Genomic DNA, 22,775 nt, shown 5'->3' on the forward strand with positions numbered 1-22,775 from the left:
GACGTCAGACGACGCTGGACCTCAGTTAGTACCTCAAGAGGGCGTAGTTCTGCCTTTCATGATCTAAGGCAGGTTGTGGTGCCGTTCTGTTGGAGAAAATGTGGCATTTGTGTAAAGAACTGTGATTTCGAAATGTTCTTTTTCTTTAAAAAAAAAAAAAAAATTACAGGAATTCAAATAAGTTATGTATATTAATATGTAATAAAAACAAAAATAAAGCTCTGACTATATTTCAAACAAATTCAAATAAATATGAACAAACTTAGAAATAATTTCACTACAATTAAGTGACACTAGGACTGTCTTCCCATCATGGAAGAGAAGCGTATTTTTTAAGATGTTGAGATACATCTTAACATAACAAAGATGTCATTTTATTATAAAAAAAAAAAAAAGTAATGTTGACAGTCGTCATGCTGGAGGGTAATCGTCCACACAGCCTTGCAGCATTCTCTTATATTTATCTCTTTCCAGTTAAATAATGAGCAGCTTCACTGTCCCTGCAGAAGATAAGCATCCCCACAGCATGTTGCTGCCACCACCCTGCTTCACCATGGGGACAGCGTTTACTGTCTCCTACGTGGTTGGTGGCAAAAGCAAAGTGTATTTCTTATATTTTTCATATAACAGTTGTTTTCTTCTTGACACTGTTTTGCAGAGTGCATAAGTAAAAGTTGTTCTGAGCTGTGAACGTCTGCAGCTACCCCAGTTACCATAGTCTTCCTGACTGCTGATTAATGCTGTTTTCCCAATCTGTAAAGTTCAGGTGAATGGTCATGCCTTGGCTGGTTTCCATTTCCAGCTGATAGATCAAACAAAGCCCCATCAGATCTTCAAAACTTGGGATAGTGTTTTTTAACCTAACCCTGCTTTAAATATCTCCACAACTTAACCCCTGACCTCTCTGCTGTGTCCCTTGGTCTTCATAATGCTGTTTGTTCACTAATGTTCTCTAATAAACCTCTGAGGCATTCACAGAACAGCTGAACTTGTACTGAGATTAAATTACACACAGGTAGACTCTATTTACCAACTATTGGTTATTGGATGCACTAGATTTTATTTAGGGTTATTAAGATTACAGAAGGCAGAACACAGATACACAGTCCAATTATCAGGGCTGCATTTGTAAACACAAAAAGACAAATATGTTAGTCTATCACATAAAATCCTAATTAAATACATTGAGGTTTGTGGTTGTGATACAATGTTGAAACATTCAAGGATCACCACATTTAGGGAGCCATTTAATTGGCTCACCTTGAAATCTCTTAAAAATATTTGTTCCCTATATGCCGAGCCAAAAATATAAATAAACAAAAAAGAAATGTGTTCAGACTGCAAAGTTGATGCGTCTATAACAAACATAATACGAGGAACAATCCAACACATGAGATCTTTTTAATATGAATGCTTTGGACCATAGATTATGTTTACATACACCTCTAACAGCTTTATTGTTACATACAAAAAAGCAGCAGTCTTGGGAGCTGATGTTTTTCTAAAATCAGATGTAAATATAGATGGTAAAAAAAAAGTACATCATTACCGAACCAATATACATGTTACAGCAATATACATCTAAAATACGTATATACAGCAATTCAGTGATGTCCTGCTCCCTAACTATATTCAGATAACATTATTAAACTTTCTGTACCCATGACTTCACCAAATTCACCACGGTCCAAACACGGGAGCATTTTATACAGCAGAGGGCAGCTGGTGGTGTTTAAATTTGATCTTTTCATCTTCAGTAAACAGCACAACCACAGCTGAATCTTACTGTACTTCAAAGCAATGAAGTCGAAAGCAAGAATCCAGAGGTTTCAGAAAAATAACATTCCTTACTGATCTACAGTTTGAACACAGACATGTTGATCTGAGCCATTCATGATGAACGAAACAAAAGGTTTGCAGATGGTTGCACTCACATTACAGGGAGTGAAAGTGTTTTCAGCCTCCCACCTTATTATTACTCAAAGAGGCTTTCACAGCCGTAACCAATAATGAGCATGCACACAAGTACAATAACAATAGTATATACAGTACAGGCATTTATTTTCTATATGTACCAATGGGGAATAGTTTGCACCTGAAATGAAAGTTACATAAATACTGATTTATTTGAGGAAAACCCTCATGTCTGTAAGCAGGTGAAACGTCCCATAAACAACAGGAGAGACTCCGGATTCAGGCTGGTGGTAAAAACAATCACTTCTCTAGAAGGTGCTCCATCTTGGGGTTTATGAAGGAAAAGCCAGCAAACGCAGACTGGTCCATGGAGTCTATGAAGTTCTTATCGCTGTAAGAAAGCCGCGCCTTCTCATTGAGGAACTCCCGATCGAAGTTACTGCAGTCGTTTGGTGCTTTCTGGAAATGGAAAGAAAACAGATCCCAGAGAAATGAAAAGAGATTGGCCACCAGCAGATAACACAGAATCTGTGGTTAATAATGCCTTTCTTTGGCAAAAAGCATGAAGCGCACCACTTTAGGTTTGAAGGGTGGGTCAACCTCTCTACTCTCCAAGGACTGCCAGTTAATGGTCTTGAAGAATGGGTGTAACTGGAGGTTTCCCACAACTCCTAGTCTGCGTGTTGGGTCTCTTTCAAACAACTGCAGGGGGGGAAACAGTTAAAAAGGTTAAAACAGGATATTCGTTATATGCCTGCACTCCAGGTTTTAGTACAGTTAGCACAATTATCTATGTAGGCTTAAGGTACAAGCTGGTTACTTGGTATCAAGATATACCAAAGTTTTAAAAAGTGAAGGTTTTAAAACCGCTAAAATGTTGTGTGAATCTTCCTGTGTTTTAAAGTCCTTTGAGATTCCAGAGAAAGTGCTAGAGTGACCACTTTTCTCCAGCTGTTTTCAGCATAAAGTAACACAGCACTTGTTGCTGCACACTGCTGGCCAGCTATCCTTTTTACTTGCTTACAGGGAGGACTCCCCCCCCCACTCAATATGTTAACATTGTTTTAAAACTACAGTTGGCAAACTACAAACTTTTCATACCACACTTTTTCCTTCCACTCAACTTTCTATGAATATGCTACGTTTTAACAAAACGGAAAAAAAAAACTTTACTCTGTGTGTAATGAATCTATATAATATATGAGTTTCACTTAACGAAATTGTTAGTATTATTCAACCTTTTCATGATATTCTAATATTTTTGAACTGTACCCGTTTAGTGGAAGTTGTTTAGAGGTTTAGATAAAAAATGTATTATAAAGGATTTGTTCTATGAGTAAAAAAAAAAATCATTGAAGCACTAAATGCAATTTGACATGGTTAAATAATCTTTTCAAACCTTTCTCTTGTTTACTTGAAATGAGCCCTGTGATACAAACCCGTTCGAGCAGGTCTTTGGCCTCCTTATTGATCCAGCGAGGATAGTGGGGAGTGTCCATGCGGATGGACTCAAACAACTCATCCTCGTCATCGCCGTGAAAGGGCGACTGACCGATCAGCATCTCGTACAGCAACACTCCAAACGACCACCAGTCAACAGAGAACGAGTACTTCTGTCCCAGCAGGATCTGAGTTGAAACAGAAAGCTTTTAATAAGAGACATTTTAGACACAGACATGAAAACTTGTTTGGACGAAACCGACTGAAATATTTCAGAACAAGAGAGGGCTTTGTTAGTGCGGACCACATTACCTCAGGAGCGATGTAGTCAGGGGTACCACAGAAAGTTGTGGCCCGATTCTCCCCAAACACGTTCTCCTTGCACATACCAAAGTCAGCGATCTTTATGTGGCCAAGGTAATCCAGCATCACATTGTCTAATTTAAGATCTCTGGAAATTATAAAACAAAGATTACAGTTTATCTCATTTAATTCTAAATGGCTTCCAGTTTGCAGTTATATACAACTATTCTGTATGAAGATAAGGTTTATCTTATACTGAGTCTTAAATCATATTTCGTACTAATGTTGATTTAATAAAGTGCTAAGAGGTTTTGCCAACTGTGAAAGTTTGAATTACAGCTGCTTTAGGACCAATTTAGTGCTTTTTATGGACCATCCCCCTGCTTTTGCATAATGATGGTACAGATTGCATTTAATGTAAAATGTTTTTATTATTAAATAATTATTTCACTTCACAGGGGCTTCAGGGTGTTTGTGGACATGTGAAACATTCTAAAGATAAACAGTAAAATTAAGCATTTGTTATGACTTTCATGTGTGACTACAGGAGCATCTCAATAAATTAGAATGTCATGTGTTTCAGTAATTCAATTCAAAAAGTGAAATTTATGTATCATATAGATTCGCTATGAACAGAGTAACATAGTTCAAGTGTTTGTCATTTCTTTAGCAAAAACGTTTTGTGGTTTACTCCCCTTGAGGAAGGTGTCAGTGACTGCTTGCTGGACAGCTTTCAAGCCAGCACTCTCTCCTGTGGTTATGTGGTCCATAACACATCATTTCTGGATGAATAGTCGCTTTTTATGGGTGTTATGTAATATTCAAATTTTTGCAGAAACTGAATTTTGGGATTTCATTATCTGTAAACCATAATCACCAACTTTAACAGAAACAAACATTTGAAATGTATCACTCTATGGGTAGTGAATTATATGAGTTATTCTAATTTATTGAAATGCATCTGTATACATTCTGTAGCTTCGCTAGTCCTTTCAAGCACAGTTGCATGCTGGTTCACTCTTTCTTCCTAACATCCTTTTGGACGTGCAGTTTTACAGTCACAGCTTTCTTAACAGCCTTTGCTTGTGACTGCTTTACCACACAATGGTATTTAAACTTTCCGAGCAAAGAAATGTGTGGGATTACCTAACCAAGCAGTTTTTGTAAACTCTCAGTTCATTAACACACACAACCAGCAGCTCAACTAAAAGTACTGGTGTTAATAACAAATATAATGTGTAACATAAGGAAAATAGTGTCTTTTAGTGTATGTCTTCTAAATTGAGACTAAGCATTATTTATTTTTGTTCTGACCTGTAAATGATCCCCTTGGAGTGCAAGAACTGAAGACCACAAACGATCTCAGCAGAGTAAAACCTGAGGGAGACAGAGAGCAGAGGCAGCCAGAAATCAGTCACTCATTTCATATGGAAAATTGCAGCTCTGTGCCATGGTCGGCGCAGCATGGAGCTGACAGCCGAACACCGGACTTGTTTCAGCTCAGGCCTGAATTATTCAGGAGGACATTTGTTTGGTGTAGAAGACAAGTGACTAACACTCTCATAATGTGAAACCCAAGAGCTTGTGTGAGCTGAAAGATTAGCTTATCGCTGACCTGCTTCTCCTACCATGCAACAGGTGGAACAATTCAGCAGCAAGAGCAATCGGCAGACTGATCCACCTCCTGCTCGCCCGCTGCCAAGGGTCCACTGATAGGAACCAAATCAGATGCCTGCTTATAGCTGCTTAATGCGTTTCACTTAATGGTGGTGATGAAAATGATTGTGTAGCTCTAGTGAAACAGTACATAACATCATTGTGTAAATAAAAAGATCTCACCATAAACAGAAATCAGAAATAGAGTCTAGAAAACAGTTCCGATTGTGTGTTTAGCTTCTGCGTTGCAAACCGTGTTAAAATGTTGGATCAGACTCTCTGTTACAGTTTAACAGGTCAAATGTATCTACAGAGAGAACAGGTTTCATGTTAGCAATGAGGTCATCTGAAACTCTAAAAGGAAAGTAGTTGCAAAATCAGATACAACAGATAACTGTACCACCCTTCATTTGACTGACAGCGTGTGCAGCCACACACAAGATGAAAATAAACAAAGAGCCCTTGTACCAAATTCATGCCAAATATCAGCAAACTCAACAGCACGTGTCATGAAAACACTCTGTAGTACGAGAAGCTGTGTAGAAACAGAAAAACATACACAGAAGTTGTGTTAAGAAACAGTTCTCGTTTAAGCTGGCTGTCTCGGACCACTAAAAACAGGATGTATCTTATGTCACAGAAACAAGAAAGAGCCTTTTTAGGGCAAAAGTAGAGAGCTTAGAAGTGAATCAGAGTGCTGACACTTGACACTCAAATGATGTGAACCAATATGAGGGTTTTTAACTCAAAACTAGAAAAAAGGTGACAAAAGATTTAGAGAATGAAACTTTAAGAAGGCATACATTGTTTTTATTTACTTACACATTTATGCTTTCATTGATACGGACCCAAAATACTGATATGTTGTTTAATTTAGTAGTTTAATTTTCTACACCTACCCTCACTAGCCAATTTATTAGTTACACCTGCTTATCAACATAAATAGCAAATCAGCCAATCAAATGGCCTCAACACAATGCATTTAGGCATCTAGACATGGTGAAGACGGCTTGCTGTAGTTCAAACCGAGTATCAGAATGTAGAAGAAAGGGGATTTAAGTGAATTTGATGGTCGTTGCCAGTTGGGCTGGTCTGAGTATTTCAGAAACTGGTGATCTACTGAGATTATCGTACCCAGCATTCTTTCTGGTTTACGGAGAAAGGTCTGAATAAGAGAAAATATCCAGTTGGAGGCAGTAGTGTGGACAAACATGCTTTGTTGATGTCATCAGGGGCCACATCAGAGGAGAAGCAGGCTGGTTGGAGATTATACAAAAAGGAGCTCAAATAACCATTCCAACACCAAGATATACAGAAAACCATCTCTGTGTACACAGCACATCAAACCCAGCAGCTGAAGACCACAGCAGGTGCCACTCCTACAATCCACACAGGCTCACTGAACAATAGGACAATAGATTATCTGGCCCGACAGCAACATTCAGATGGTTGGGTCAGAATCTGACTTACACAAAATGAGAGCTGGGGAACTGGAGAGATTCACATCATGGACGTTCAGCTGATAAATCTCTAACAGTGTTCTGCTGTCATGTCAATATGGGCCAGAATTTCTGAGGAATGTTTTTGACACCTTACTGAATCAATAACTTGAAGAACCGAGCCCGTTTTTAAGGCATAACTGGTTCCAACAAAGTACTAACAAAGTAAACCAAATAAAGTGGTTAGAGAGTGTATTTCTGCCATTCTGGTCATTAATAGTAAATGGCCTGCACTTGTATAGCGCTTTATCAAGTCCCCAGAGACCCCAAAGCGCTTCACACTGCAGTCATTCACACACTGATAGTGGTAAGATAGCACAGCTGCCCTAGGGTAGACTGGCAGAAGTGAGGCTGCCATACAATCGGCACCACCAGACCCTCTGACCACCATCAGCAGGCAAGGTGGGTGAATTATCTTGCCTAAGGACACAATGACTGGAACAGACAGAGCGGGGCTTCGAATCGACAACCCAACCGGTTACAGGACGAACCCCTACCACTGCCACCATCGCTCCAATGTGTTCCAAACCAATGTTTTCAGAAGCTGGCAGTTTTGGGACAACAATGAGAGATTTGCTGAAGATCTATGATTGTGATAAGTCACAAAAACAGAATCCATGATCACCTGAAACATGAAAAAGGATCTCCTGCTTGTCAACAAACAGGACTAGATTATGGAAAATGTTAAATACACTACTCAAGAAAAGGCTTAAAGGGGTCTGATGGTTCTTCCTCTACACAAGTCAAGGAATTTTACAGAATTTCAGTGAATAAAGGACTAGAGGGGGACAGAGACATCGGCTTTTCAGCTTAATGGACGCTAAACCATGACTGGCTGGCCGTTAACTAAACAAAGCAGATCGTCAGTTCAAGTGCTACCAGGTCTACTCTTCAGGTCAGACACTGTTACTAACAGAATGTTTTACAACAAGTTGAGAAATGTTTGTGGTTCATTCAGACTGTGGACAGAGTCAGACTTTAAGCAGAGAGCATGAAGGCTGAACAGAGTAAAGCTAAGTTTTTCTGTCATGGAACATAATGTATTTGGAAACGTTTGTAGCCTTTTGTATAAATTCAGAGTTAAGGTGAGGATCTACTGTCTGTAGAGAGAAAACATGAAGACTGTTGTTTTATAAGATGCTACAGACAGTTTAAAATGTGAACTCACTGATCATTTTGTCTTGGTTTTAACAGCGGCTGCTTTCTCTCACACACTCCAGGTATTAATAATTAATGACCGCTCGCGACAGGAAGGCTAGGAAAATCCTTTTTAATACAGCTCTTATATGTTTTTATGTCATAGTTTTTAAGAGAAATGGAGATTTATTTTGTACTGTCCCTACATTTAAGTTTGAGATCAAAAAACAGCAACCATGTACAATTAATTTACAATTATCAGTATAAATATGTTTACTCTGCTTAGGAAAGACAGACATCATGCAAACAAACAAACAAACAAACAAACACGACTTAAACAATAAAGTAAAATTGAAGAATCACTGCATTTTAAAACAAAATGATCTAAAACACCACTTGGTGCCCATCCCATAAGGGATAAAATATCCAGCTTGATGCAGGTTGAACAAACAGTAGCCAGCAGAAGATCAGGTTTCCGTGTTTACAAACTACAGTGTTACTCCAGTCCAAAACACAACTGCTGGTTTAACTACAGAAGATGCAACAGTACTGGGAGACCAGTCAGTGGGTGCAGCGGTTCTCAAAAAGCCAAACAGGTGGAACTGAAAAGGGTTACTGGTTCCAAGAGAACAAATGATGAAATAAACCTGTTGAATGCCTTGTGTCTTCCCCTTCATTTACCAAACACCATAATAAATACTTCTTTATTTGTTTTTACACGGCCTTGCAGAATAATTAGATCTCTTGAACTTTTGCATTAGAGCCTAAAACTTAAATGCATTTCATTGAGTTTTAATGAGATAAAGCATAATTGTTCACTGGAAGAAAAAGAAGAGGTAGGGTTTTAAAAATGAAAAAAAAAAGAAAAGTGTTGCAAACATTAATTTTCAATCCCCCCTCCCACCCAGAGTAAATACTTTGTAGAACCACCAACAGCTGCAAGTCTTTTAGGTATCTCTCTAGCAGCTTTAAAAACCTGCAGACTGAAACTTTGGCCCATTCTTTGCAGAATAACTAATGCTCAGTCATATTTGTTATACAGCAACTGTCAACTCAATTCCGCCACAGATTCCCAAGTAGATCTAGGTCTGGGTTTTGACTGGACCATTCTAAGACAGGAAAATGCTTTAATCTAAACTCTTCCACTGTAGCTCTGGCTATATGATTACTGCCACTGTCCTGCTGGAAGGTGAACCTCCACACCAGTCTCAAGTCAGTTACCGTCTCTAGCAGATGTTCTGCCATTTATCTAGCTCCACCCACCTTCCCATCAGCTTTGATCAGCTTCACTATCCCTGCTGAATAAAAAGCCAGCCCACAGCATGATGCTGCCACCAGCATGCCATCTCTGAATTTTCTGCTGTTTTTGTTAACTAATATTCTCCAACAAACCTCTGAGACCTTCACAGAATAGCTGTATCTATACTGACATTACATTAAGCTTTTGAGTTTTAGTCAGGGGAATCAGAATAACGACTTTGTGTGAATACGTTTGCTGGGCACTGAAAGCTTTGATTGGGAGAAATTCTTAGAAACGTGTGACTTTTAACTTAAACTTTAGTGAGCTAAAGTGCCGCCAAATGTTCTTCTTCACGCTTTCTTTCACCAACTTGTCTTTTGTTTTTCTGGAGGGATTCCCGTAGTGTGATGAGAGGTGGGTGGCAGTAACCGATACCTCCCCAGGAACACAACGCTACACAGGCGCTAAGCGTTTTTTCACTCTTTACAGGGCCAGTCTGCTAATGAAAAGGAGCAAATGGATACGAGCCAGCTTTCAGAAAACTACGTGCAAGAAAAGGCCCACATGATGGGAGGAAGTGAGCATGTTCTTCTCTTCACAACAAGCACCTCTTCTATTACCTCACTGATAATAAATCTGAGTTTAAAAGAGTGAATGTTCAGAAATGATGGCAGGGGTCACTCACGTGGCTCTGTTAAGTTCAAAGCGTCCTTTTTCCTGAATGTGAAACATCAAATCGCCTCCATTCAGATACTCCATCACGAAGAACAGATGCTCCTGCAGATAAGATTCAGATTTAGTATTAAGTAACGCATGGCCAAATGGTTTAAAGTTGGGGGGAAGGAGTACAGCACCTTTGTCTGGAAGGTGCAGTAAACGTGGGTGAGGAAGGGGTTTTCCCAGGCTAAAGCCAAAACCCTCTTCTCCACCATAGTGCACTCGACATCATCATCCATCAGTACCACATCCTTCTTCAGAGCCTTTATGGCAAAATACTCTCCACGCCCTTTCAGCTCTGCAAGGAGGACCTACAAGAAGAACCAAATAAATGCCAGTGTACATAAATACGGTTGCCTGATGATTAATCTATTTTTTATATTAACCATCTAGGTTCTTAAGAGTCCACATATGATAGAAAAGCTGATAAATGAAGAGCGGAGGGTACCTTTCCAAAGCTCCCTTTTCCTAACACCTTGTGGAAGATGAAGTTGTCAACATTGACACGGGTCAGGTGGGTAATACGAGACTGTGGTCTTTGGGTGGATCCTTCCCACAGTCTGCCGTATGGAGACCCATCTAATACACAAACAAGTAATGAGATGTAGCAAAAACTAAAAATTCACAAAACTGCTTCCAGAGTTTCATATTTCTTTATACAGGGTCTATATGAAAACATGCAAGGAGATGCAGAAAAATGATTCCTGACCGTTGATCTCAAGTCCAGCAAGTTTGTTTACTTCATCATATATTCCAATATCAGCAAGACCCTGCAGGTCGGGATCTGAGCGACGAGTGGAAGATTTCTGGTGGAAGACGGGGGAAAAAAAAAAAGAAATTGTTTAAGAGGAAAGGTTCATCACGCAGCCTTGATACTTCCAGATCAATTCAGAGACTAATCTGATAGTTTACTTTTTAATAGTACTGTAAAATAATGAGAATTTGTCGATTGGGGGATGAGCAAAAAAAAAAAAAACAGGCCAGTTAGTGAACACCCAGGTACAAGAAGCTGAGGTTCACAAGGTCTTGTGTCACATTTATAGACATTTCTGATAGTCTTGTTATCAGAAAACCAGATGTTTATGTTTTGCGGTAATATCTATCTCTGCATCAGAGAGCAGTTCAGAAATTTACAGTCCCAACACATGTTGATGCTCCAGGTAAAGATTTGTAAAAAAAAAAAAAACTTAAAATAAATACATTTTATGTTGCAGGAACATCATCTCACACTGAGAAAGCTCAGCTTTTAATGTGAGTATTTTTTCCACAAATAGATTTGGTTTTGACAAAATCACTGATGTCACAATTAATTGCACCTCAAACTATTCCTAAAAGTCTAACTAAAGCATTTTTAGTAGGCTTTTTTGAGTTGATCAGACTATGAAACACAAATTTTCCATCTATAGATGCATTAACAATCTTCTCGACACACATATTATGAGTTTAATAAATATTGGAGAAAGTTTGGAAACTGATGCTTCAATGTATAAATAGAAATTAGGTTATATTTCCTTCAATTTATGTTCAATTCAGCATCAGACAGAAAAATCCTGATTGGTCCATTACTGGTAAAAACTTTAGTGTGGCCCGTTCCACACATCACTTTCCAGTAGGCCTATATTCTGCATGTGCATCTGCACTGAACCTGTAACTGGCAAGCCTCTAAACCAGCAGCAAATTATACAGTGAGCTAAGAGGGCCTGTGTGTATGTCAAAAAAGGGAAGAGGCATGTGCTGTACAACAATCTTACAAAAAAACCAGCAAGCATGTAGTTGAAATCGACAACAAAAACATTTTTGTTTCAATGAGTCACAAACAATGTTTAAAAAAGGCTTTCATTTTAATTTTGTTTTCAAGAACAACTGATCCAGAAAAGCGCTTCTGATGAGGTTTTGACCGGTTGATTTTTTTTTTTTTTTTTACTTACTGCCATTTATCATTAAGAAGGTGAAGGTAAAACATGACAAATTATAAAACAATCAAATATCTGCCTGTCCAAGATAAATCTAATGAGGCGAGTCTTATGTATCATACTTTGTTTTGATAAAGCCTTCATCAAGTAAGGCCACCTGATTGGACCACTTACCGAGTGAAACCCAGCTCACCTGACTGACTTGTGTTAGTGCTTCAGCTAGAAGCTTCTGATTGATCCCACAAAGGTTGGCCACTTTGTCCTGACACTTGTGGTGCACGTTCATGGCACAGTCTGCAAACAAAATCAAACAAGCGTGTCAAACACAACAGCACACTAACAGCTGCTTAGTGTTAAATGCTATCTGTGCCTCACCTTCACACTTCAGGCCCTGCTTAACCAGACCCCACAGCAGGCTCCCGCAGTGGTCACAGAAAGTGGGACTCATATAGTTGTAGATCTTGAAACGGTGGGGCATGTCGATCTTAAACCGCTCCTTTTGGAACTTTTGGAATAAGGAGGATTTCTCTAATGAGTGCCAGTAATCTAATCCTGTATGAGCTGGAAAACTGCCATGTCTTTTCTGGGCTTTGGATTTCAAAAGAATTACAAGAGTCCACAAAATGAGGGTTGTTATCACAATTTTCAACAGTAGTAACACAAATATTTTCCCCAAAATGGTGCCGCTCTACTCCTATTGAAGGTTCCACAGGCAGGGATGATTTGGGAAGTCATGTTCTCTCCTCCGGTTGTTTGTCCAGTCCCTTTTTAGTGACCATGCTATGGCCTGTGCTTGAATTACTAACAAACTGGCCTGGAGAAACCAAGAGGAAGGTGACAGCTGACCCAACAACACAAATGAGCCGAACACTGCTATTAACGCAACCTGGGCTTCCTAGTATTGACTGTATATACTCAAAATGATCTGATGCAGTTTGTCATACCTTCAATTTAAGCTATGTCTTTTAAGCATTCTGAACCATATTGCACATTTATGTATCTGGAGATGTACAAGATGGTGTAACACCGTAGACATACAGCTCTCAAATCTTCGAACATTGGAGCTGATTGAAAGATCTAAAATTGGAGACCGGTGATAATAGTATTCCTTATACATTAAGATCATAAGGAGTTGTTGTAGAGTGACTGCGTCTGTTTTATGTTTTCCACCGGGCTGCAAGACAAATTTCCCTACGTAGACAACAACAAAGTTATTATTCTGTTATAGAGATTAAAAAGAAAATGAACAATGAAAAGAAAGACAGAAAGTGAGAAAAGCCCACAATAAACTGGAAAACAAACTTGAGGCATATGGAGAACGCACACAAACATGATGTGCTGCATAGAAAGTGTCACATACCACAGTATCCCGACTGTTGGCTGCAGTACCAGTGCATCTGCCTATGATTTTGTCTATGCATTTCTTATGGATGGCTGCATTGCATTCTGTAAAAAAAAAAAAAACAATAAACAACAAAAACATTACAGAGAATATTACACCATTTATGTGTAAAACATGTAGGAGAAAAAGTTGTGTTACCCTGGGTCAGCTACACAACAAAAAACCTTTTTCAATTATTGCACAAGGCACGGGTATTTTGGTCTTATAATATTATTAGTGCAAACTTACGTCTGCATTTATAGCCTTGCTTGTTGAGTCCCCTGTGGAAGAAAAAGAGATTGAAAAGGATCCTTTTCCGTCATTCCTCTGAAATGTATTTAAATAAATAGCATCCACATCCTAATTTATATATCAGTACATCGCTGTAGCTCAGAAGTTTGTCTGTTTTTATAAATGGAAATTGACCTCGAAGTAGATAATAGCTCTAAAGCTGACAGAGAAAGAAAATACCATTTGTTTGATAATAATCACTTTAAAATCACTGCGAAACATATTTAGAGCAGATGTCAAACAATTTATGAGAAACCAAGGGGGGGGGGGGGGGGTTGGATGCATGATTTCTTTGTCTAATTTGGAGATCAGGACTTGGTTGGGTGCCTTATCAGCTAGACAATTCAATTGTTATATAATGGAAGAAAACAACCATGTGGGATTATCAAGGTGTAAATCTGGAGCCTGTTGTCTTCAATGCTGTCTGACAATGCCACATTCATATAATATTGCATATCAGTACATCCGCACATAATGCATTTCATCTCTTTGGTGACTCTAAGCTCTTTTTCAAAGACTTAAGTGTAAACTGGACTGACCAGACAAATTCTCTGCACACAGAGCAGAAAGTGGGTTGTCTGAAGAATGTGGCGATGAACTCGTGGTTCTTTATGAAGTGGATCTTTGCTTGCTTAATGGCTCCTCGTCTACGGTTCAGTGTAGGCGCCTCTTCCTCCTTCGCAGCTTGCTTACTCTCTTTTGAAACGCAGTGACAAACACAGTTCAGTCATTGCACAACAAGTGTAACAAGTGAACAAAGTTCACCATTCAGTAACAAGTTGAAAGCCTTACAGATAATACATAAGGTATTAGACTATAGCTAATGACAATGCTTTGCAACAGTAACTTTAACTATTCTGTAAACATCTTTCACAAGGTTTAAGAGTGTGTTCATAGTGTAATTCATCCTAAAGGTGTTCAAGAAGGTTGAGGTCAGGACTCTGTCCAGGCCAGTCAAGTTTCTTCACACCAAACTTTATACACCTGCAGCCATGGAAGTGATTGGAACACCAGAATCCATCGATTTGGTGCTGTGACCCAATACTTTTGGCATTATGGAATATGACTAATTGTTGTTCCAGGTTTGCTGGAACATGATCTGTGAACATCAGTTTCCAAGTCTAGCCAGAAATACTCAGTGGGATTGAGGCCTGGATGTTGTCTGAGCCATTTTGGCACATGAATATGCTTTGATCTAAATCATTCCTGTAAGTCTGGCTGTACGTTTAGAGTCATTCTCCTGCTGGAAAACAGGCTGTCTCAAGTCTTTCACAGCCTCTAACAGATTTTCTTCCAGGTTTGGCCTGCATTTAGCTCCGCACCATGTTCCAATCAACTCTGAGCAACTTCCCTATCCTTTCTGAGGATAAACATCCCCACAGCATGACCCTGCCACCACCACGCTTCTCCATGGAGATGTTGTTTAGAGTGATATGTAAACTGTAAACAGCATTCTACTATTCAATTAGTTGTCCTGTCAACAGATTCTCCCACCAGAGCTCCTTCTTGGGCCTCATAGCTGCTTCTCTGAGTAATGCTTTTACTACCTGTCCAATCTGTCTTCATAGGTTTTATTTTTATTTTATTTTATAAGCCAACCCTGCTTTAAACGTCTCCACAACTTTATCCCTGGCCTGTCTGCTGTGTTCCTTGGTCTTCATATTCTCTAACAAATCTTAGAGACCTTCACAAAACATTTGTATTTATATTGCAATTATATTATATGTGGACTATTTTCTAATTAAGTGACTTCTAGTTGCAATTAGTTGCAGTGGATTTTATTTACAGGTAACTGTTTTCTTCAATGTATTACTTTGTATTAGTCCATCACATAAAATCTCAATGGAATACATTAAAGTTTGCGTTTCTGACATGACAAAATGTAAAAATGTTCCAAGAGGTGTGACAACTCTGTAAGGCACTGTAAAGTCTTTTTACCTGTATCCACATCCTCCAGAAAATACTGCACTGCCATCATGACTTTCCCTGCAGGATGGAGATCCACCTAAACACAAAACAACAAACAGGTAAATGAAACCTGTTTGACCAAAGGAGAGGCAGAAATCTAACATGTCTTACCCAGAATTCAGCACGTCCGTTGGCCTTCTTGCAGCGCTCAGCGAGAACTGAGACACCGATGGTGACCTCGGCAAGCGGCTCCTCCGCTGTCTTCATCAGCAGTATCTCAAGCACACGCCCCTCGTAGATGTGCGCATCAAAGCTGGCTTTCCAGGCCGGGTACATGGTGGGCTTTCTCTGAACGAGTGTCTTACCTCGTTCTAAGTGGACGACGGAAACAGTGACAGAGAAAATAAGGTACGATTCGGTCATTTAAAACACAGGAAATGAGAAAACCTAAAAGACACAGAACCTTTTGTCACAACGAAACCGTCTAATGTATGTAATTAAAGGTTATCTCACCTGTAGTCAGTGCTTCCTTCATCTTGATAGCACAGAAGGGTTGTTCAGTTGAAGAAGACAGTACACCCATATCGTATGTGTTGAAGGCGATCCTCAAGAAAGGAGCCATGGTGACGAGTACCAGGAGAACCTTTTCACAGATAGATACACATTCAGTGTTATGGTTCTGGCATTCATCATTCAAACAGCAATTTTAACAATTACTTTGCATTTTTATAGTAGGTTTATAAAGATTACAAAAGTTAAGAATCACACACAGCTAAATGGTTTGACCCTTGTTAGTCAAAACAATATCAAATGATAATGCTGCTTTTGTAGCTGCTGAAATATTCATGAATTGTCTGAAGTTTTAACCCCTCTGATGCCGGTTGTAATGATTAAATAAATAAATACACAAAAATGATTTTTTTTTCCCAGCCCGTTTACGCAAATGTAATTTATTTTTGGTGGGGAGCTCTCCATTGCCCCCCACCAAAAATCAGATTCTGGGAGTGTCAAACATTTTAAAGCAGAATATAATATATGAAACCTATGAAACTCCTGCGCCCACAATCAACAACGAAAGACTGCTGTGTCAGCAAGGACTGAGCAATTTCTGTGGAATCGGAGTGAAACCTTCAGTAAAGATTCACAGATTCACTTAACGCCCACATGAAGCACAGTTGTATTGCTGAGAAAACACTACAACAGTTAGGATCACTGCATGTGAAGTGCAACAGTTAATGCATGCTTCATCAGCTGCACGCATAGACCTACACAATGCAATAAGAGCTTCAACTTCCCAAACAGCCTATGCAAAACCAGTTTTAGTATACGCAATGCAAAAATTCTATATTTGTTAATGCTATATGGCCACGCAGGTTTGCATAACTATTTGGGTAATTCCACACCTCTATATGCACATAATATCAGAGGGAGTCACTGCTGCTTTTCCACTTTGCTGACAGTGTCAGCAGTGAAGGCGTGTTCCTCTACTACAAAGGCAGAACAAGCCTCGACACGTTGCTAATCCAAACCAAGGCATGCTGTGCTCCACATTCAGCCTAGATTGTGCTCAGATCCCTGAAACCATAACCGACCGCAGTGAGACTGGAAAAGTAAGTAAAAAAAACAACAAAAAAAACAGACCAAGTCAGGAAAAGAGTGCGCACCAAGAAGAAAGGGTGATGATCAGCAGTTCCACTCACTACTGTTGCTGGCTGCAATGTCAAGGGGATTTTTGGTTTAATCAATAATAAGCACACAGTGCAATTGAGGGCAGTAGTGATTGACTGGTTTGTGTGCAGTTTCGATTTGTCCCATCTGTTAAGTTCACCATTCATGTTACATACAGCAGCATAAAATAAAGCGTAAACTTCCTGGTCAACATCATAAAATCTACTTCTTTATGCCTAAATTCTCCTACTCACAGCCTAAAGGCTGTATAATTCCAGATAAAAGAAAACACCTGCAGGTCTATGTGCTTTGGAAGATCTCTAGCTTAAGCTCTAGCTAAATATTGTTAAAAAACTACAATACTCAGTATAGAAAGGCTTAAGTGAGAATCTGGTAAAAAGGTACAAGCAGTATATATCTTACATAACTCTTTTAGCTTCTTCGTTTAGTATAAATACAGATTAGTTGGTTCTGGAGGCTGAAACCAATTGTTGCAACTGCAGTCTTGAAAAATGTTACAGTGAATTATGCAAATGCATGAGCCTAAGGAACCTTTAAACTGTTGTAAGGTTTGCAAGAAACTGATGGTTTGTATGATGATGGTTTTTCCATGGAACCTAGGCAGGAAGCAGTGCACCATCAATGATCTTCCTCTGGGAAACGCATACTGAAAATGGAACTTGTCTGGTATAAAATTAGGTTAGCGTAAAAACAAACAAAAATAAACTGCTATATTTTTGCTTTCTACACTGGTTTACTTTTCTATTAGGAGGTAAATCTTTTTACTACATTTTGCAGACAGAAAAATCAATGGTGGATCACCACCACCTACCACCATTTACATGTAAATAATCATCAGCTTCTCTCTGAACACCCCCTAATGCAAATGTGCTTATGGATTATAGTTTTTTTTTTTTTTTAAATAGCATTTGCATTAAGCAGCGTAATTTTTTTTTAGACTGCAGTTGTTTTAGATCACAAAAGTCCACTTTACTCTTGGCTCCTCTTGGATTAACAGTTAGCTTCAGGGTCAACTAATCTGGATTTAAACTGAATGAAGATACTAAAAAAGTAATTTACTGCTGGTAAAATATTAGAGCTTATAACTAGGTATGTACCAGCTACTAGTATCTAGTTCTGAAAAGGTTTTAAAACCAATAAAAGTTGTATATCATTCCATACCTACTGTCCCTTTTATTGAGATGCCAGACAATCAACGCAGTGCTGCCCCTCCCCAGCTGTTGCTATGCACTGCCAGCCAGCTGTTTGAAAGAAGACCACTACACCTTTCCCTCACCAACAAGGAAAACAAATTGGATTGTTTGGAAATATTTCCAGTTGTCAGAAACACGTAAAGTTATGATGTGTAAACTAAAGGAGTGATTCAAGGTAACACCTTAAAAAAAAAAAACAGCTGCCAAGCAGCCGACTGGCTACCTGAGCAGATAACCCAGCTATTTAATCAGCTAATAAAAACATATGAATCTACAAATAGAAGAAGAGGAAAAAGGGCACAATATTCTAAGCAATAAATGAGCTGACATGAAAACTGCTTATTTTTTCAACATTTTTGCTCAAGTCTATATCTAAATTTTAATAACCATTAAACGTTATAGATAAAATGATTAAAACACTTACAATCAATATGCAAAATTATTTGTAATTAAAAATTAAAAAAGCAAAAAAGATTATGTTTTGAATATTCGTTTTTATGGAAATCTTGTTATACTGTGAATAGATGGTATTTTTAGTCAGGGTTTTTTGTACTTTGACTATCTTAGAGCTCCTGCATAACAATAACTTTAAACCAAAAATCCTGAACTGTTCCCTTAAATGACTCCAACAAGCGGCATCGGTAGCTTGGCTCTGACCAAGATAAATGCAAAGAAACATCTACAGAACCTGAACAATCGTCCACTATTTGGGTCCACTGTTCTAGAGAACTTCTAGGTATTTTTGAGTAAAATACAGCAACACTGCTAAATGAGCAAACACAGGTCCTGACAGGTACCTCTGAGAATGAATTCAATCCCGATCATGATTTGAAGTGATAGTATACTCATAACCAGTCATTTCAGCTTGTGCATTTGAATCTCTTGTTTATGCAACAACGGATGTGGTCGGTTACCAGTTGGCTGACACAGATGTCATCTGTCGTCTGACTCAAACAGCGCTCTGCAGCCAGATTGTCTTCATGACAAATACATGTTTGTTTTTTTTGTTTTGTTTCCACACCCCCATCCATGTTATCCAGATCTGCTTCCCATCTCTCTCCATGTTTGGGATAAAATACAAAATAAATTGCCATATTTTATGCTCCTAAAAGCTAACATCTTCAATAGAAAGCTCCAGTGGTTCAGTTTAACAGATGTAAAACATGGAGAGCAGTCTAGATGAGTACCTCACCTGTCGATACTGTTATTTTCCTTAGGTGACCCGTGGCGCAATCGTTCAGTTTGACAGATCACTAAATCCGTCGCGACACTTCAGTTTACAAAAGCAGGGCGGTAAGAGCAACTCTTAATTAAAAAAACAAAAATCTGCTGGCTAATTGCTTTGCTGTAGTTCCAAAACTGTTTCTAAATACTGTAACTGTCATGTGGCAACGTCTTTCATTTAGATGGACCGTAAATGTTAACTTTAGCGCCAGCCACAAGTCATCGGTTACAGTTTGTTCCTCAACAGATGAAGGCGAAGAAAAAAAAATCCACCTTTATGAGAAGTCTTTGAACTCTTCTCATCAAAAGGAAAGCCTAAAAAGCTCGAACTTTGAAAAAAGGTAAGTTTAAAAACAGAATAACAGCAGTCTCACCTCGTCCTGCAAACTCAACCGCAGCTCTTCTTCTCCACAGCCCGATGAAAGTTACTCTTTTCTTCCTCTCGTTTTTTCGCTCAGTGATTCTCCGTTGAGGAAGTGTGGCACCTGTATGGCAGGCCGTTATATCATATTCTCTTGCTTCCAACAGCATTTTATTTTTTTTTGTATACGTCTGTGGTTCTCAAACAACGGTGTGAGTACCACTGCTTGTACGTGTCCTGCGATTAGGTATTCAAAGGAAATTAGGGTATTATTGTCAAGGTAATTGTGATGTGGAGTATGTGATTGAGCCAAAAACATAGATGTAGGTACAAGAATTGATGAGATACAAATCGCCATGAGGGCAAATAAAACAGTTTTTATACTTCGAGTTATATGTTCAAGCAGGGTCCTCGCACATTTCAGTGTAGCGGGCCTCTAAGCTGAAAAGTGTGTGTATTTGTCACCGCTTCGCTGAAATTAGGTACGCCCGACACACTCATTGTTTATGAGCATATTTTTTATGGGCCCTTTGACTGACATCTGGGCTCCCTCCTTGTTGTTTTTATGTTGGCTATACCGCATGCGCTGAGTCTATTCCCGCTTCCTTTCACCCTATGACCCTGTGCGACCGCTAACAGTAAAGCTTTCTAAAACCACGTCAGCTTCGAAGGGTGGGTATAAATGGCGTCATATCATGGCGTTCTTCCCGGTAGCTGCTAAGGACAAATCGGGTGACGTCATTCCACTAATGGCGAGGAGCAACATGACGGGCCTGCAGCCAATACTAGGACTGTGTCATTCATAGAAGTCAGGTGAAGAGACAACTGGAGAGACTGAATAGGAATAAGGCTGCAGGTCCAGATCATGTCAGCCCTAGAGTCCTGAAGGCCTGTGCCAAGCAGCTCTGTGGGATTCTGCAGCACCTCTTCAACCTTAGCCTGGCCCAGAAGAAGGTTCCGGTGTTGTGGAAAACCTCCTGTCTTGTTCCGGTACCAAAGAAAACTCACCCATCAGTCCTCAATGACTATAGACCTGTTGCCCTGACATCTCACATCATGAAGGTCCTAGAGAGACTCCTGTTGGCCCACCTGAGTAAGCAAACAATAAATTATCAGGACCCTCTTCAGTTTGCTTATCGCTGTGGAGTTGGAGTTGAAGATGCCATCATACACCTGCTTCAACAACCCACTGTCATCTGGACAAAGCCAGCAGCACTGTGAGGATCATGTTCTTTGATTTCTCCAGTGCATTTAATACAATCCAACCTGATTTGCTTTGTCAGAAACTCCAGAAGACTCAGGTGGAGGCCTCAACAATCTCCTGGATCAAAGACTACCTGACAAACAGACCACAGTTTGTGAGACTGAAGGGTTGTGAATCTAACCAGGTAGTCAGCAGCACAGGAGCACCACAGGGGACTGTACTCTCACCATTCCTTTTCACTCTGTACCCCTCAGACTTCCAGTACAAGACAGACTCCTGTCATCTGCAGAAATACTCGGATGATTCTGCATTTGTGGGGTGGATCAGAGATGGACAAGAAGCTGAATACAGGAAGGTGGTGGACCGCTTTGTGGCATGGTGTGGAAACAATCATCTCATTTTGAACGTGACTAAAACAAAGGAGATGATTCGTCATAAAATGAAGAACATTATGGAGAACCCTGAGCATCCTCTTCATCCACTTCATTGAGATGATTGTAGATTTTAAGAGAAACAGGAATAAGTCAAAAACTATTTCCATCATGGGAGAAGAAGTGGAGGTGGTTCAGGAGTATAAATACCTCGGTGTTCACCTGGACAACAGACTAGAGTGGAGATGCAACTGTGAAGCCATCTACAAGAAGGGACAGAGCAGACTGTACTTCTTGAGGAAGCTTAGGTCCTTTGGTGTTTGCAGCAAGATGCTGCATATCTTCTATATGTCTGTTGTGGAAAGTGTGATCTCTTCTACCATCATCTGCTGGAGAAGCAGCATCAGAGCCAGGGACTTAAAAATCTCAACAAGCTGATAAAAAAGGCTTGCTCTGTTCTGGGGACTCCTCTGGAACCTCTGGAGATCATTGTGGAAAGACGGATTCTTCATAAAATGAAGAACATTATGGAGAACCCTGAGCATCCTCTTCATGAGACTGTCCTACAACAACAGAGTGTCTTCAGTCAGAGGCTTCTTCAGATCTGCTGTAAGACGGAGCGCTACAGGAGATCCTTCCTGACCACAGCCATCAGCATCTACAACGGCTCTTTGAAGAAACCTTCATAATATGAGCTATAACAACATTTAATTTCCCTTTGGGATTAATAAAGTATTTTTGAATTTGAATTGAATTTGGATAGACAAGGGCATCATTTCTGCTGTTGGAGGGCTTAAGAAAGAGAAGAAACTGAGGTCTGGCATCGATGGCTGGAAATAACTGCTAATGAAGCTGGTAGGTCTTCATATTGGGTCATTTTTGCAAACCTTTGAACCTTTGATTTTACTCTTATGGTAGCCGAGCTATTTTTGCCAACCACTTCCATGATTTCAGCCTAACATTGACACATATTGATACTTATTATGGTCGCCACCTATAATGCGCATTTTCCCTGGAAATGCTGTGGTTTGCTAGAAAAGCCCTCGAAATAGCTTTGTAACTCTTTAAAGACTGATAGTTGTCATTATACACAAAATAATAGTTACACAATAAAGACACAACCAAGAACCCCCAGTGTGGATCAACTTGTTCTTTGATGTAGTACCAGGAGATCCGACGAGATTAAGGGCTGGCATTAATTGGGTGAAACTGAACTCTTTTCAAGCTTGAAGCTTTCAAAGAATGTGACTAATCAATGTTAATTCATGATTTAACAGGGGGGACAGGTATTTTGTCACATAGAGCAAGTTGGTTTGGACAGCTGTTGTAATTAA

At 39.5% G+C, this 22,775-nt stretch overlaps 1 protein-coding gene across 2 annotated transcripts; it reads right to left on the reverse strand.

Annotated features, from left to right (window-relative positions):
- Positions 1-1,387: 1,387 nt before the first annotated feature.
- prkcda (protein kinase C, delta a) lies at positions 1,388-20,001 on the reverse strand. 2 transcript variants are annotated; one of them, XM_047346859.1, is made up of 18 exons: positions 19,880-20,001; positions 15,913-16,042; positions 15,571-15,770; positions 15,430-15,496; positions 14,031-14,187; positions 13,450-13,481; positions 13,180-13,265; positions 12,195-12,324; positions 12,013-12,113; positions 10,616-10,712; positions 10,355-10,485; positions 10,044-10,217; positions 9,875-9,966; positions 4,972-5,034; positions 3,667-3,805; positions 3,354-3,542; positions 2,488-2,616; positions 1,388-2,373 (listed from the first exon to the last, which is right to left on the reverse strand). In XM_047346859.1, the coding sequence occupies exons 2-18, from the start codon at positions 16,019-16,021 to the stop codon at positions 2,215-2,217; spliced, it is 2,055 nt and encodes a 684-aa protein (XP_047202815.1). In that variant the 5' UTR covers positions 16,022-16,042; positions 19,880-20,001; the 3' UTR covers positions 1,388-2,214. The 2 variants fall into 2 exon arrangements, with proteins under 2 accessions (XP_047202815.1, XP_047202814.1); XM_047346858.1 differs by lacking the exon at positions 19,880-20,001 and adding an exon at positions 19,474-19,606.
- Between the last annotated feature and the right edge of the window lie 2,774 nt (positions 20,002-22,775).

Source organism: Girardinichthys multiradiatus, chromosome 20, assembly GCF_021462225.1.
Source record: "Girardinichthys multiradiatus isolate DD_20200921_A chromosome 20, DD_fGirMul_XY1, whole genome shotgun sequence".
NCBI lineage: Eukaryota > Metazoa > Chordata > Actinopteri > Cyprinodontiformes > Goodeidae > Girardinichthys > Girardinichthys multiradiatus.

Coding starts and splice junctions, on each gene's coding strand:
- prkcda (XM_047346859.1), bottom strand. CDS start 16,021: ATGGCTCCTTTCTTGAGGATCGCCTTCAACACATACGATATGGGTGTA. Junction 13,482..14,030: donor GTGTGCAGAGAATTTGTCTG/GTCAGTCCAGTT, acceptor TTTCTTCCACAG/GGGACTCAACAAGCAAGGCT. Junction 3,806..4,971: donor TCCAAGGGGATCATTTACAG/GTCAGAACAAAA, acceptor TATAATTTCCAG/AGATCTTAAATTAGACAATG.